Consider the following 15,363-nt stretch of genomic DNA (forward strand, 5'->3'; position numbering starts at 1 on the left):
GCATTCACTGTTCATCACAAAATGCTACTCGCTATCTAAATGCATATGGTTATCTATCTTAGTGACACTCACTATTCATCACAAAGTGTTGCTATCTATCCTAGTAGTACTCCCTGTTCATCACACAGTACTACGTGTGTGACATTCCCTGTTCATCACAAAGTGTTACTCACATTTTGCACTCCCTGTTCATCACAAAGTGCTGCTCATACTTCGGGTACTCCCTATTCATCACAAAGTACTCTATCTTGGTGCTCTTTGTTCATCACAAAGTGCCTTGATCTATCCTAGTCTTCCTAGAGGACCTGCTTGAGTGTATCCTCTCAGTAGCTTATCCAATCGACAGCGTATGTTCATCACAGAACTGTCGATTTGACCTCAAAGACAAAACCTTGCATTTTTCAGACATAAATGCGTTTCTACCTCACAAATGCGCCTCTTGACTGCACAAGCATGCCTACACAACGCAAACGCACCTGTTTGACATAAACATGCCTAAATTATACACAAACGCGACTTTGGCACACAAACACCCCTTCAAGATGCAGACGCGCCCGCATCAAGCACAAACGCGGTTCCAGACGCATACGCACCTGGTACCGACACAGACGCGCCTGGCGGACACAGACGCGCGTGGAACCGACATAGATGCGGTTGCACATTTTTGCATTTTTTTTTGTGCCCTATTCCTAAGCGCATTTATTGCTAACTACCATGCATTAATGACAAAAATTGAAAGCGTCAAAGTACGAGGAGGTTTGGTGGTACTTACCGGCTCTCCTACCTCTACTGGCCTCTGAAATTGTCGAACGCAGTCAAATCTATACACGAAAGCCATCGCTGCTGACTGTTGCTGCTCTTTTCTCGTTCTGCACTGTGATCTCGTGAAGGTGTAGATGACAATGAGGATGTCTTTTGCCCGTGGTCTATCTTATAGCCTACCCTAGCCCTCGCCTTCATTTCTCGAGCCAGTATTCTTCATCCCATGACTTTATCACTTTATTCGGTCAATCCATTCTAGCCTTTCTTTCTTATCGAGAGATTGTCTGCAATCTTTTCAGACATTTTCATCCAATCTCTTGAGGGGGCATATTATTCCCATTCTGGGGCAACTCTGTATCAGTTCATCTTATCTTCTTTGAAACAACACGACAAGCCGCATTGTCTCAAAGAGGGGCAAAATTTAGACACCTAAAATTGTCATGTCTAATTAAATAAATATTTTATTTATTTAATTATCTAAGCCTAATTCTTCTATTAATTAAATAAAACTTTATTTATTTAATTAATTCATTTATCCTCTTCTAGCCTTATTTCTAATTTAAATAAATACATTTATTTATTTAAATTATCCTTTTCCTAAATTAAATAAATATTTTATTTATTTAATTATCCCATTTCCTCTATTAATTAAATAAATCTTTATTTATTTAATTAATTCATTATCTTTTTCTACACATGACACATGTCATTCATCTCTTAATTCCTACACTACCTACCCCTTTCATTATTTTGGTATTTCTTTTACCTACCCTCTAATCCTAGCCGACCTCACTTTTTACACCTCTCAATCTTAACCCTCCATTTCATATTGTGTCTTCTATTTAAGGAGATGCCTCCTTCATTGTCAAACCCTAATCACTCATGCTAATGATCTTTCATGCAACTTGCTACACTACGATCCTACTTGCAACCACATTCCATTCTTTGTTGAGCTCTTGTGCATATAAAATCTGAGAGCAAATATATCAAGCAAGATCAATGGAGATAGGAAGAATGGAGATCAAAACCCTATTGGATATGTGATGGTATAATCTTTGTGATTTTGTGTTATTTGCATTGTCTTAGGTAATCTTCATATGTTATGGTGGATTTTTGTTGATTGTTAGGCTAGGGTTTTGTGGTTGGATTCATTTAGCCTTTCAATATTGTTGTTATTGTTATCCATTTTCACCATATACATTTACAAACACATACAACCTGCAAAACAAAACCTAATGTAAATGCTCACAATGAAAGTAAATACACCATACAAGACACTCCACACAGTTTTTCTCAAAAATCAATCCATTAACAATCTTATTTTACTCCATTTGTGCCGACTGGCAACAAAATTGCAGTCACAATCAAATCACTTTGCTTGGGCCGTACAACATTTGACATCCAACCCCTTCTGTTAGGGGTTGTAACTACTTATACTACCCTTTCCTCGGTCTATGTGCCCATATTAGGGTTGTCCTCACTAACCTAAAGATTTTGACCTCTAGATGGAAAAGTTGTCATGCAACTTTTGCAAGTTTTGAGCAACTTTCTTAATGTTGCTTTTCTTGACTCCTAGACCCACATTGGGCTAACCTAAGGACACCACCATGCTATGAAGGACCCCTAAACACCTCAAAGGAACACATACCCTCTATTTTCAAGAAAATCTCAATCTTGACTTATGACCCTAAGACCTCAACTAGGACCCTAACTAGGACCAATGAGCACATGTCTCTTATTTATATACATTGGCTTCATAAAGAAGCAAGAACATGATCAAAAGCAAATGGTGGGAGCCCTTTGAAGGGTGCTCTTGCACCAGTGTCCACTTTTCTGTACACCATCTTTGTGCACTTACCCTCTATTGTTGTTGTATGTATGGATTTGTAAGGGGAGTACTCTTCATCATTAAATAAACACATGTTAATTCTCTTTTCTTTTTCTTTCATAAGACAAGACTAGTAGAAAATCATTTCTCCTAGGTTGATTAAGGTGGTTGATTTTGGTGAATTTTCTCTCATGTTGCAAAAATAAAATTTGTTATTCTATTGTTATTATTCCTTTTGATTTAAAAGTAGATAAAATTAATGTTAAAACTATTTTTTTTACATGAGGATCTTGAAGAGGAAATTTATATGAAATAACATAAAAAATTATAGTGAAATGAAAGAAAAAATTTGTATAGTCTAAACAAGTCACCCTGATGCAGTATCATATAAGCTTGATACTTTTGGATTGAGGCAAATCATTGAATTCATTTCAAATTAATTGGTGATTGATTGTTAGCTATTGTCTTTTATGTTAATGACATGCTCATTAGAAATCGAGGGAATGATTAAGGGGGATCAAAACTTAACTTTCTTGTTTCTTTGACACCGAATTTAGGGGCCACAAAATACATAGTAGGTAAGGAGATTAACATGGATCAAGGTAGCACAATTATTTGGTTTTTTTAAGAGTATGTTGAGATTATATTTACATTAGGATATTTTTTAGGTACAAAATCATCATGTAGGAAAGAATAATTTTCATTAAAAGAAGATAAAGAGCTACCATTATGTTCATAAGGTGGACATATCATCACTATACCATAAGGTACTATAAAGGACTAATAGACTCACAAAGGTGAAAAAGGTGTATCATTTATAGGCATATCATTAGTGGTAGAAGAGGTACAATTGTCATAAAGCTCATCAATAATGTAATAACCTCATAGATAGATAATGCCAAATCAATGTGTATCTCGAGGCTTGGGAAAAAGAAGATCATCATCATAAAATGTGAGTGAAGGTGAAACATGTGTATTTACACACTTGGATCCTTAAGGAAGAATGGATCAAGAGAGGTAGATGGAGGAGATTATCATGAGATGTATGAAGAATAAGCTTGCTAGATATAACATTTCATGAGCTAGGATCCCTAGTTTTATCAAGTGTATATAGGGATGAAGTAGTAGCTATGTCACAATCATTTGCCACAAAAGATATATCATCCTAAAGCATAGCAACACAAATAGTGAACTTGATAAAGAAGAAGGAGAAGACATCTACAATGATATGTTAATAATAATATTGTGAAAGATCATGAATCTTAGATTAGAAAAATTAAAAGTAAATTATATCTAAAAATAATTTCAAAATTATAAACCCTAAGGCTAAAACAAGGGTGGGTAAAAGAAAAGATATATAAATAAGCACCAAATTCTCAAAAATAAGGATGTATAGATGAAGGGCAAAGATGGAAAGGCAAAAAGAGTATGTAAGAATGATATGTTAAATCATAACATACAAATTTGAAAACCTAATGATAATGAGAAACCCTAAGAGGAAAGGTAACTTTCATGTTGAAGTATGTTAAATGTCTCGAAATATGATAAAGTATATTGAAATATACATATATAAATTAATAAAAACTAGAAGAACTCAACTTCATCAGAATTATATCTTTATCTATAAACATATTTCAAGATTTTACTTCAAACAAAATGAAAAATGAATATGCACCATTATGTATAAAAAGAAGTAAAAATATACAATGTCAACTCATATGAAGAGTCCCACAAAATAATCACCGAAAATGAAATACGAAAGAGATCAACAATGACATTGGGGTAATCTTTATGAGCTTCTTGTTTCGCATTTCCAGGTAGATCATTATTTTATAATTTACACAGTAGTAAGTGTAGACATTATTAAAACTAAAAATACCCAATATCTGAAAAAATTATTCCAATCCTGTATTATACCGAAGATTTAGCAGGAAGGTGAACCAAATGCTTACACCCATTTCTAAGCTCACACATTTCTCAGTATTCACAATCGTTTGCCTAAAACATCCTGAAAAAGGATGATGGAGTGCCATCTTGATGTAAAAAATACGTCACACTTGTTTCTGAAAAGTATAAAAACTTCAACATCCTTTTTAAATTCTGCAGCTTCAGAGTATGAAAAGTCAATACAAACTTTCAACAATCAATAATGAAATAAATCATACTCCACAACAATTCTAACTACTACAAGCTACTTGGGCTCTACAGTGCTGTTCACCAGATAAGCCCCACTATATTCAAACAAGAATTTATGACCCTTTTCCACTTGCGCAGGCAGAACGATGGAGTTGCCTTCCTCATCTTCACTATACAACTTGGGAGTTCCTTTGGAATCAATAGGGCGACTTTCTGGACTGATTTTAGTGGATTGAAAGGAGCCTTCCATATCTACAATGAATTCCAGTTGCTTCACCACTTCCCTCATGGTGGGTCTTTCAGCTGCCATTTCCTCAACACATCTCAAGGCCAAATCTAAGAACTCCCCAAATCCTTTCAGGTTGTCTTGTCTTAATACAGGGTCCATTAAGTCCTCTTGCAACAATTCTACACCCCCACTTTCCAAGGCATTGTTCACCAGTCGAACTATGTATTTCCCTCCTTCAATGGGGAGGCGTGCTGTAATCAGCTCCAGCAAAACAATACCAAAACTGTACACATCGCTTTTCTCACTGAGTTGCTGGGTCATATAGTATTCTGGATCCAAGTATCCCTGCACCAAATATAACTCCATATGTCAGTGATAGTCTTCAAATTTGTAGTGTTACCGATGCTTCTGATACTACTCAAGGATAAACAATGATTGAAGAGCGAGTTGTACTTTTTAGGATGGAAATGGTTATTCAGTTATCAGGATGTATCATGAAATTCATGGTTGGATGTTACATAACCGAAGTTTTGACTTTCAATTGATGAAAATTGTTTGTAACTTGTTCACTCTACCATCACTTTATATGAATAACATTAACAAGAGTCCTCATAGAAAAGAAGTCAAAACTTCAGTTATATAACATTCAACCATTCATGTCATGATGCATCCTAATGATTGAATAACCATTTCCCTCTAGAATAACTGTTTTTTTTGTTTTTTTGTTTTTACAGATTTCTTTCTCCTGTGGGTGAATATTTGAACTTTCCTGTTTATTGTTCTATAGCCCTGGGAGACAGCTGAGATCTTGCCCTGTTTACTATGAACTGATTCTACTTGTATAGCTCTATTCACCCATTTTGGTCACTTCTGGCTGTTAATATAAGTTACTTCTCTCAAGATAATGGAAGATGTATTGTAATTGCACCTAATTTGACTCGTAGAGTCGTATGCCCTATAAGGGAGTATAGGGAGGGTTTTATTGTTCAACAATTTTTTCAAAATATTCCTACTATCTACCATAAGCTAGTTATAACTTTTCCCCATTTTATCTACTCTAGTCATTTGAGGACATTGCTACATTTTTTTTTTCCTTTCCTTCTTTCTTTACTGATCAAAGGTTATTTTATAATTTGAAGACATACATACCAGGGTTCCTTTGACTTCAGTGGAGACGTGGCCTTTGCCTCCAGAATCTACACCTCCATCGCAAACCAACTTGGACAGGCCAAAATCTGCAACCTTGGCATTCAGATTCTCATCCAGCAATATGTTACTGGACTTGACATCTCTGTGAATAATGGGTGGATTGGCAAGCTCATGCAGATAGTTCAATCCCCTGGCAGAACCCAGGGCTATTTGTAGCCTTCTTGCCCAGTCCAGAGTAAATTCACCTGATAATGAAAGAATAAATTCTTAATAGTCTTCAAAAGATCTGGACGGAAAACAAATCTAAAATACATTTTTCTGCAGAAAAGTTTCTCTTCCAACTGAAATCGCTTCAACTTTTGAAAAATCATTGTTCAAAATATATAAGCAACCTAAAAATGATTGAAGAGTTAGACTTTATTGTTAGGATCCTCTTGTGTCAACATTTATAGAATCATGCCCTGATATTCTAGCACAACCTCAAAAGCAGACAACTATGAATTGAGTACATTTTTTATACTAAAATTAAAATAGAGATGATTTTTCAAGGGGCTTTTAGTTTGCTGGTTAAGTTAAATGGTTTTTTATGAATGAACTAGTGATCAAATCTTATTGAGTACAAGAATCTGACATCATAAAGAATGAGGCTGGAATTGTGCCTTCGACAAATTGTTCTGCAACTTTTTTAAATACTCCATTACAAAATAGTTATATTATCTGATTTTTGTGCATAATTTTCATACTGCACTATATAGTTTTGCATTTATACTTTTCAAAGTTCCAGTGACTTCATTGATAGGGGATTGGATGCATGTCAATTAGAAGTGTCTTTCTTTACGGAAAAGGAATGTGTTTGCCATAAAGTGAGACAATTCAGGTGACTGAATAATGTTTGCCAGCATCAGATAACTTTTCCAACATTTGTTTTACACTTAAATTCACAAGGAAAAATCTATTGGCTAATTATTTGTGTTTTACTTTTTTAATAATTATAGAGGTAATGAAGATCAAATCTTACCAATGAGATTTTCTCTGAGAGTTCCATTGGGGATATACTCGTATATCAGCATCTGTTCTTTTTGCTCGGTGCAAAAACCAATCAGCCCTACCAAGTTTTTATGGTGAACTCGGGACAGGAGCTCAATCTCATTTTTGAACTCGGCTCCACCCTGTAATGACCCCTGCTGAGCCCTTTTGATAGCCACCATCTCACCTTCGGGCAATATTCCCTTATATACCTGCAAAAAATACAGGACTCACAAGGGTTTTCTCCATAAAATTGTTTGAAACATATCCAAACAGAATCGAACATTCATCAAAATCCCCCACAAATATGAGAGCTGTGAGTCTACATACCCTTCCATATCCTCCTGAGCCAATTCCATTACTATCAGAGAAATTATTTGTAGCCTTCTTTACTTCAGCAAAAGAAAACCATCTAGCACCTTTCAATTTAGGACCGTTTCCACTATCCTTGCTACCAGCTCCCCATGAGGCTACAACAATTCAAATAAAAGTTGTAAGCAAATAATTTATACAATTTGTGTATAACTACAGGTAATTTTAATCCTCCTTGACTCACTGATGAGTTGGCGAGTCAAAGAATTCTAATTCGTTTTTGAAACTGAGTTAGGCATGATGAAAGCTCAAGCCAAAGTTCCAAACCCAATCACATTAGAAATTCTCCAATAGAGGTTAACCATGAATCTACTTCTAATTGCAGGAGGATCAAGAAAATTATGAGGAAAGACAGAATACCGTACCGAAGGGTTTGTGGATTTCAATGGCCTTGTCTGCTCTTTTCTTTTGCCTTAGTGCATAGAGTCCTACCATTATAACCACAAGAGTCAAAACAACTGCTGCAATAACTATTCCGGCAATTAACCCTGCACTTAGACCTCTGCTACTACGTTCTTCAGACCCTGCAATCCATCAACCAAGCGATTCGGTCACTGTGGTCCATTATAAACAGGGTTTATAAGTATTTAGCCCAGCTTAAAAATCAATGCTTTTTACCGATAATGTATGTATCTGCTATAAAGAAATACGGTCCGAATCCCTCTGGAGGTTTATAAAGTTGATTGCTTAGAGTGAAACCAATATCAGAGACCTCTGTCCGAGTAAAGTACGTAGCATCCTGCGGGAAAAATTGCACTGACATATTCAGATAGTCGTTGTTGTCAAAATGGAGGCAACAAAGATGCACTGCATCTACAGCCAGCTTCGTCTTAAGAGTATCCTCCAAGCTTTTGAATCTCTGTGCATCTGTCAGATCTGAAAATGAGGGAGCCCTAAATTTCAATAGACCCGTATAAGGTTGTTGGCACTTGCACGTCCTAGGATTGAGCTTCAGGTTTCCACGGCATTTTTCGTCCCCACATTGTGCCATATTTGTTTCATAGCTTTCCTCTGGCACAGTGGTTTGACATTCCCTAGAGCTTGAAAGACTAGTTCCAGGGTTACAAGCTGGGTTTCCTGCAATCCTGTAAGTTAAACAGAGACAATCAGCAAGACAAAGCTTCTTTTTCTTGGTGTGAAATCAAGATGAACTTTCCTATTTTAATGTTATCAGATTTCTACAATCAATGTAAAAATTTGTTTATTATTTTTAGATTAGATTGTGTACCAAATTTTTATTCTAATGTTTTGAATTATATTTCATAATTCATCACAAAGATGAAAGTTAGTCCCAGATTTGCAACTTCTCCTTAAAATTTTATTTCATCCCGATGATCAATCACCAATGTGATTTGAAACATTGATATAAAAAAATTAGTACACAATCTAATCTAGAAATAAAAAAGTAAACTTTAATATCATTTAATTGAAACAATGAAATAAAAAATTATGTTAGAGAGAAATAATGTTTCCTTATATATTTAAGTAATTTGAGAATATTTAGATAATAATCAATATCTTAACATTATGTTGCATAAATCTTGTTTATATTATAATATTATTTCACTTATATCTTATATATTATTTTGAAGATGTTGATAAAAATATTTTATTCTAATCGGTACATTGTCAAAAGTTACTCACCATATGGAAAATTTGTCATCTGAATTAACTCCTTGAACTCCAGTTATGTCATTATTTGTAAGGTCTACCCATTTTAGCGAACTTGAAGGATTGAGGCTAATATCCACTGTTCCATTCAAATGATTGTTTTTCATTCGTACTGTCTCAAGTGCTTCGATATTAAAAATTGTTGTTGAAGCAAAATTTTCAGATATGTTGCAATTATTCATGACTCTGAAACAAGAAAACAAATTATAAGACTCCTCATCTATATTTCCCTTTCTGCCCCGATTGAAATTGGATATATAAATAACTTACAATGTGTTTAATTGTTGTAAGCTTGTCATCCAATCAGGGACTATGGATTTATCAAAGGAATTGTTGCTCAAATCCCTGGGATGTCAAATGAGTTAGAGATATTACAATAAATAAATAAACTAAACATATATGTCTTATATGTCTCATCCACTTACATGTATCGGAGCCTATTTAGTGCTGATAAATCTGGTATGCTACCTTTTAGTTGATTATTTGATAGATTCCTGTAAAGAACACATAACAACTCATTTTAGCTTTATTTCAAATAAAAGTGTTTGCCAAACAAGGAATCCGACCTCCATTTTTGGTTATCTTCTATACGTAAATTTACACAACTTTCTTTTAATAAAATAATTTTACAATAAAATTGGAAAAAATATTACTCCTTAAATGAATACATTGATTATGATGCAAAATCAATGATGATGTTTGATGTATGTAAGGTATATGAAGTTGATATACAATAAGAGCAATTTCATATGTATTTTCAAATCGTTTAATAAAATGAGGATGATCATGATTATTGTTTATCTTATTAGAAAAAAAGGGTGACATATTGGAGGAGTTGAATGATTTGAAAAGAGACTACCAATGATCAAATCTTGTTGGACGCAAGGCTTGTGACATTCTAAAAAGATAATGCCCCATATGAATTGGATGGAATAGATATCCCTCAATGTTTAATGTTAAGTCAATGATTATTCATCAACCTATAATCCAAATATTCAATATGATCATGTACCATATGACTTTGATAGAATAGATACTTTTCGATGTTTAATGTTAAGTCAATGATATGTCAACCCATAATCCAAACACTCAATATGATCATGCCCCATATGATTTTGGATAGAATAGATACCTCTCAATGTTTAATGTTAAGCCAATGATTCAACAACCTATGATCCAAACACTCAATATGATATCCAAACACTCAATATGATATTGCCTCATATGACTTTGGTGGAATAGATACCCCTCAATGTTTAATGAATATGTTATGCCAATGTTTATGAATATGATCCAAGTTTTAGCTAACCAACTCAACTTAAACAATCATAATTACTTAATAAAATAGCTTCAACTAATAGTGGTTAAAAAACCGTAGTCCAAAAGATCTAAAATATTTTCTTATGTAGAATACCTTTTTGAATTGCATATTTTCTTATGTAGAATGTCTTTTTGAATGAGACTTAAGGAGTGAGGAACATTTTTTAAGTCAAAATTGTTCAAGTGTTTGAATCTTGATGGATGAGCCTAATAAAAAAACAAATCAACTCCTTCATAAAATGTAAATGCTTTTTGATGTTTCAAATCATATTATTCAAGAAAAAACAAAATTTAGTTTTCTGGTAACTGTCTCTTTATATTCTCACAAACTATATGCAAAGAACATATAAAAAATAATATTCATTTGAATAAGATTAAATATCGAATTCTGCCATTCCATGAAGAGAATACCCTATATTTCAAACAGTTGCAACATATGCGGAAGTTTGGAATTTATTCTGCTCTATTGCTTAGGAGTTTCTGCTATGTTTGTGGGCTGTGGACAGAAAGTTCTTCTTGCTTCTATCTTGTTCGGATTTGATTTGGACTGGTTTCTGTGTGGTTGTTTTTTTATCTTGTAGATAGACTGTTATGTATTTTTTAATATAAAAAATAAAAATCAGTAGAACTGTGTTAGATTTTTTAGTATAATATTTCGGGTCACACTCTGCGATCTATCATCAGAATGTTAAGAAGCAAGAGAAATAAAAATGATGATAGATCACAAAATATAACCCAAAATATTATATTAAACAAATTTAACACAATTGAATGTAGAAAATACTCTTTATTATTAAAATCTCTAAAAATTTAACGTCTTTTATTTACTCAATTCATTATACCATTTTACAGAGAACCCACATAAAAATTTAATTGCATTCTATACAAGGCTAAAGAAAGGAAAAGTGTCTTACAGTTCTTCGAGGTTTACTAGGCTGCTGACGTTGGAGGGAATTAAAGCTGATAACTGATTTCTGTCAAGCCTCCTGTTTCCCAACAATTTTACCATAAAAACAAATGAAACGGGCATCCATAAATTTCTGGTCTGCGAAGCAGCCATGAAAATTATAAACAGGACATAGCAAGAAAAAACAGAGTTAAAATGTTGATACTCACACAATCCTCAAACTGGTTACTAGTCCCAAAGTACGGGGGATCCCTCGTTGAAAGTTATTGCTGTCAAATAGCCTGTAGATGACAATAAACAGTGCTTAGCACAGAAATTATCTATATTACATGCTGAAGGTCATGGCATATCAGAAAACAAACGAATTTTTTTTACTCACAAGTGTAACAGAGTCATGTTCTCGTTGAAGAGTTTACTCGGAATGTTGCCTGAAAGTCTGTTTAAGTTGAAGTGGCTTCAAAAGCCACAAGCAATATTTCAGTAGCTGGGTTTAATCATCAGTAACGTGTGTAATCATATGGCAACAATATTCTCTGTTCTTACAGTCTATTATAAATGCATTGTTAACTTTTTTAGATACAATATTTCATTTCTGTAACATCAAAACTCATTTAAATACACTGTAATATCTTATTACTTACAAATGATTTGCATTAATAAGTAGGTCTAATCCAGATTGACTGTCATTGGAGACTGGAATACTCCCAGTAAGTTGATTGTCTGCAATATCAAGCCATGCCAGATTGACCAAATTACCCAGAGTGGGGGGAATTGGGCCTGTAAACTTATTGGAATTCAGAGCCCTGAAAAAAACAAATATAATATCAGCAAACCTCTAAATTTTTGTTCTAGATTAGATAGCCAAAGTACTACTTATGGCATAAATGGAAAAGTTATAATCTTACAAAAAACTAAGACTAGTCAGATTTCCCAATTCAGGTGGTAATTGTCCATTGAAACTGCACCCAATCGCCATCCTGTGGGTAATAGAAATTTACCAGTCAAAAAATAATATTGGGAAATTAAATATAAGATGGTAATAGTGCTTTAAAATTTGCAGGGTATTGGACTTGGCTTATAAGTAAAACTCACAGAATTCTCAAGGAGGCCAGGTTTCCTATAGTGCTTGGAAGCCTTCCGGTCAAGCCTGTGTTGTAGGATAAATCCCTGACATAATCATATTTTGAAAAAAAGTTAAAACAAATAAATTTTATTTTATTTTATTTTTTTTTGATAGAAGTGGATGGAACCACTGATGAAAAATTATTATTATTGTGATTTTTCTGAATTCAATGATAAAATATTTATATGATCAAATCTAAAAATTTCAAATTAAAATTAGACTTAAAAAATATCAAATTCAAAAATTCCTAACCAACAAAATTTCGTTTTTCTGATTATTCATTGTATTAAGTCTAAATGAAAATTTCATGTTTCTTATATTTCATTCTATTAAGTCTAGATGAATCTTACAGAGTGTCAAGTGCAGTGAGAGAACCGATATCATTTGGGAGAGTTCCCTCCAGCCCCATGCTTGATAATTTTCTGTACATGAACGAATGCATTCATAATAAGTGATTTTTAAGAGTTTGTGTAAAACAATTAAAATATGATAGGTACACAGGTACGCTTTCCCATTGAAATCTTAACATTAAACATAACTTTTAGATACTTGTGGCCTAATCAAAATTTAGAGAAAACTGTACAATAGATAGCCATCGCACAAGAAGAGATCTCAAGATCTGAGAATTTAATAACAGTGATTTTTAAGACAACGTTTAAAACAATTAAAATATGATAGGTACAAAGGTATGCTTTCCCATTGAAATCTTAACATTAAACATAACTTTTAGATACTTTGTGGCCTGATCAAAATTTAGAGAAAGCGGTAAAATAGATAGCCATTGGGCAAGAAGAGATCTTAAGATCTGAGAATTTTAACATGAAGCGATTTAAACATTCAAATTGATATTGATCAGTGAAATCAGTTGTAAGATTCTATAAAATTAGGGACATTTACAAAAGTCAAGAATTTAATTAAAATTCCTTTTGATGGATTATATATTCTATAAAAGTCGATTATATAACATAAAGGAAGCAAGGGAGAGAAAGATAGGAAGATCAGATAACAAGAAATATGACGTTATACTATTTAATATCTGAAACATCTCATATTTTTTAATATGTTTTGGATTATATAATCGACTGTGCTTAATCAACATGTATAATTATAATCAAATGATTAAAAATATACTGAAAGGATGAACCCTATGAATAACAATAGATTACAATACTTTATTACCCTTCTTAACTGATATACTGTTCACATACTTTTGACCGACAATCGTATGTAATATTTATGTTGGAAATATATAAAATTAATGATATCAAGTTTTCACAATTCATCACTGTTTAATCTTGTTTTTGGATTTGATTGTGTTAAGAGTTTTTCTATTAAGAAACAAAATTGAAGAATATATAAATTCTTGCTGATATTTCTGAATTCAATTGTGTGTTTTTTGCATCAACATTTCGGATCACACTCTGCGATCCATCATCAAGATGTTAGAGAGTTGAAGAAGTAGAAACGTTAGTTAAAAAAATACACATAATCGAATCCAGAAACAACAACAAGAAACATTATGAATTGCAAAAAAAATTAATATCTTTAATATATAAACTAACAAAATACTTTAAAACACCCAATAACAAGATAAATTTAAAATCAAACAAGTTTATAAAAACCGTTTCCTAAACAAATATTTATATCTTATACATGCTATAATCCATTTTTTTAAGGATGTTAATAATTATCTCTCTCAACTCAAGTCCTTCTCAACTCATCTCATAGCCTTTCAAGATAGATTTCTGTGGAAAAATTCCTCTACAAGACAGAATATATAGAAAACAAATGATAAGTTTACAGAGTTCTTATGCAAACAGTAATGGAGATCTTATGGGCTCTGGAATCTTACAGTGAGGTTATGCGGCCATCAGTGCAGTTCACCCCATCCCACTGAGAGTCACAAGGGTCTGTGCCACCAATCCAGGTTTGTGGCACTGTACTTCCCCACAACAACCTCATGTAATCCAGTGCAGAAACTGTTTGCAAATCAAAACACCCAGATAAGAAGCTTGTGCAGCTTTATCAGAAGATTACATAGAAAATGATGAATTTGTAAAAGTAGCTAACCATCTTTGCTGTTTGTGACGCCTGTAACTCCAAAGCACAGTGAGCCGATGCAAAGAAGAATCAAGCTCAGTCCACCAAAATATCTGGTCTCCATACGTCCTATGAAGTCAATACATGCTAGAAAATGTTTCAATCCACTAGTATCGTTGATTAAGATTGAAGAAGACGAAAACCCTGCAACTTCTCTGGCCTATATAGTAAAGAATGATATATATCTGCCTAGAAGAAAAAGCATGCTAGCTGTTTAAACTTTGCATGGATTGTTATTACCCTCGTAGTTTTCGTCTCCCCATAACATTATCATCGTACTAAAACTAAAAGACATGCTTTGTATAGTTCGCCTGCCTCATTGGATCCAGGCATTCAAAAGAGGTCAACCATTGAATTTTAGACAATTTTTCAACTTTTACTTCCAGGATTTCAAACTACTCCACATCCAACGGTGTGAATCTATTCCCAGACATGAGGATCGACCTTGCATCGTTGATGGAGCATACCAAATTTGGTCCCACACGTTTTGAGTAAATCAGAATTGTTTATGCCAAGGAGCCCAGACAAAATAGTGAAGGAACAATGCAATTTTTTAAGATTATTTTTCAACAGTGATTAGTTACAACTGTCATCACTGTTTGTCTGTTATGTTTTAATGGCTCCATGCCTGGCCGGCCTAGACGGTTGTACTTAGGGTAATATTTAATCTTTTAATTTGAATAATCAATATGGGTATATTCCAAACTGTATATATGTTCATATCATGGGTTGTAGTTTAG

At 33.5% G+C, this 15,363-nt stretch overlaps 1 protein-coding gene across 1 annotated transcript; it reads right to left on the minus strand.

Moving 5' to 3' along the window:
- Nucleotides 1–4,339: 4,339 nt before the first annotated feature.
- LOC131078244 (leucine-rich repeat receptor protein kinase HPCA1) lies at nt 4,340–14,687 on the minus strand. Its single transcript, XM_058015900.2, has 18 exons — nt 14,594–14,687; nt 14,376–14,502; nt 12,874–12,945; nt 12,493–12,567; nt 12,306–12,377; nt 12,042–12,203; nt 11,780–11,854; nt 11,610–11,681; nt 11,408–11,479; nt 9,599–9,667; nt 9,444–9,518; nt 9,147–9,359; nt 8,121–8,638; nt 7,868–8,026; nt 7,461–7,600; nt 7,123–7,342; nt 6,105–6,349; nt 4,340–5,300 (listed from the first exon to the last, which is right to left on the minus strand). The coding sequence occupies exons 1-18, from the start codon at nt 14,685–14,687 to the stop codon at nt 4,782–4,784; spliced, it is 2,979 nt and encodes a 992-aa protein (XP_057871883.2). The 3' UTR covers nt 4,340–4,781.
- Nucleotides 14,688–15,363: the final 676 nt, after the last annotated feature.

This window comes from Cryptomeria japonica, chromosome 7 (assembly GCF_030272615.1).
Source record: "Cryptomeria japonica chromosome 7, Sugi_1.0, whole genome shotgun sequence".
NCBI lineage: Eukaryota > Viridiplantae > Streptophyta > Pinopsida > Cupressales > Cupressaceae > Cryptomeria > Cryptomeria japonica.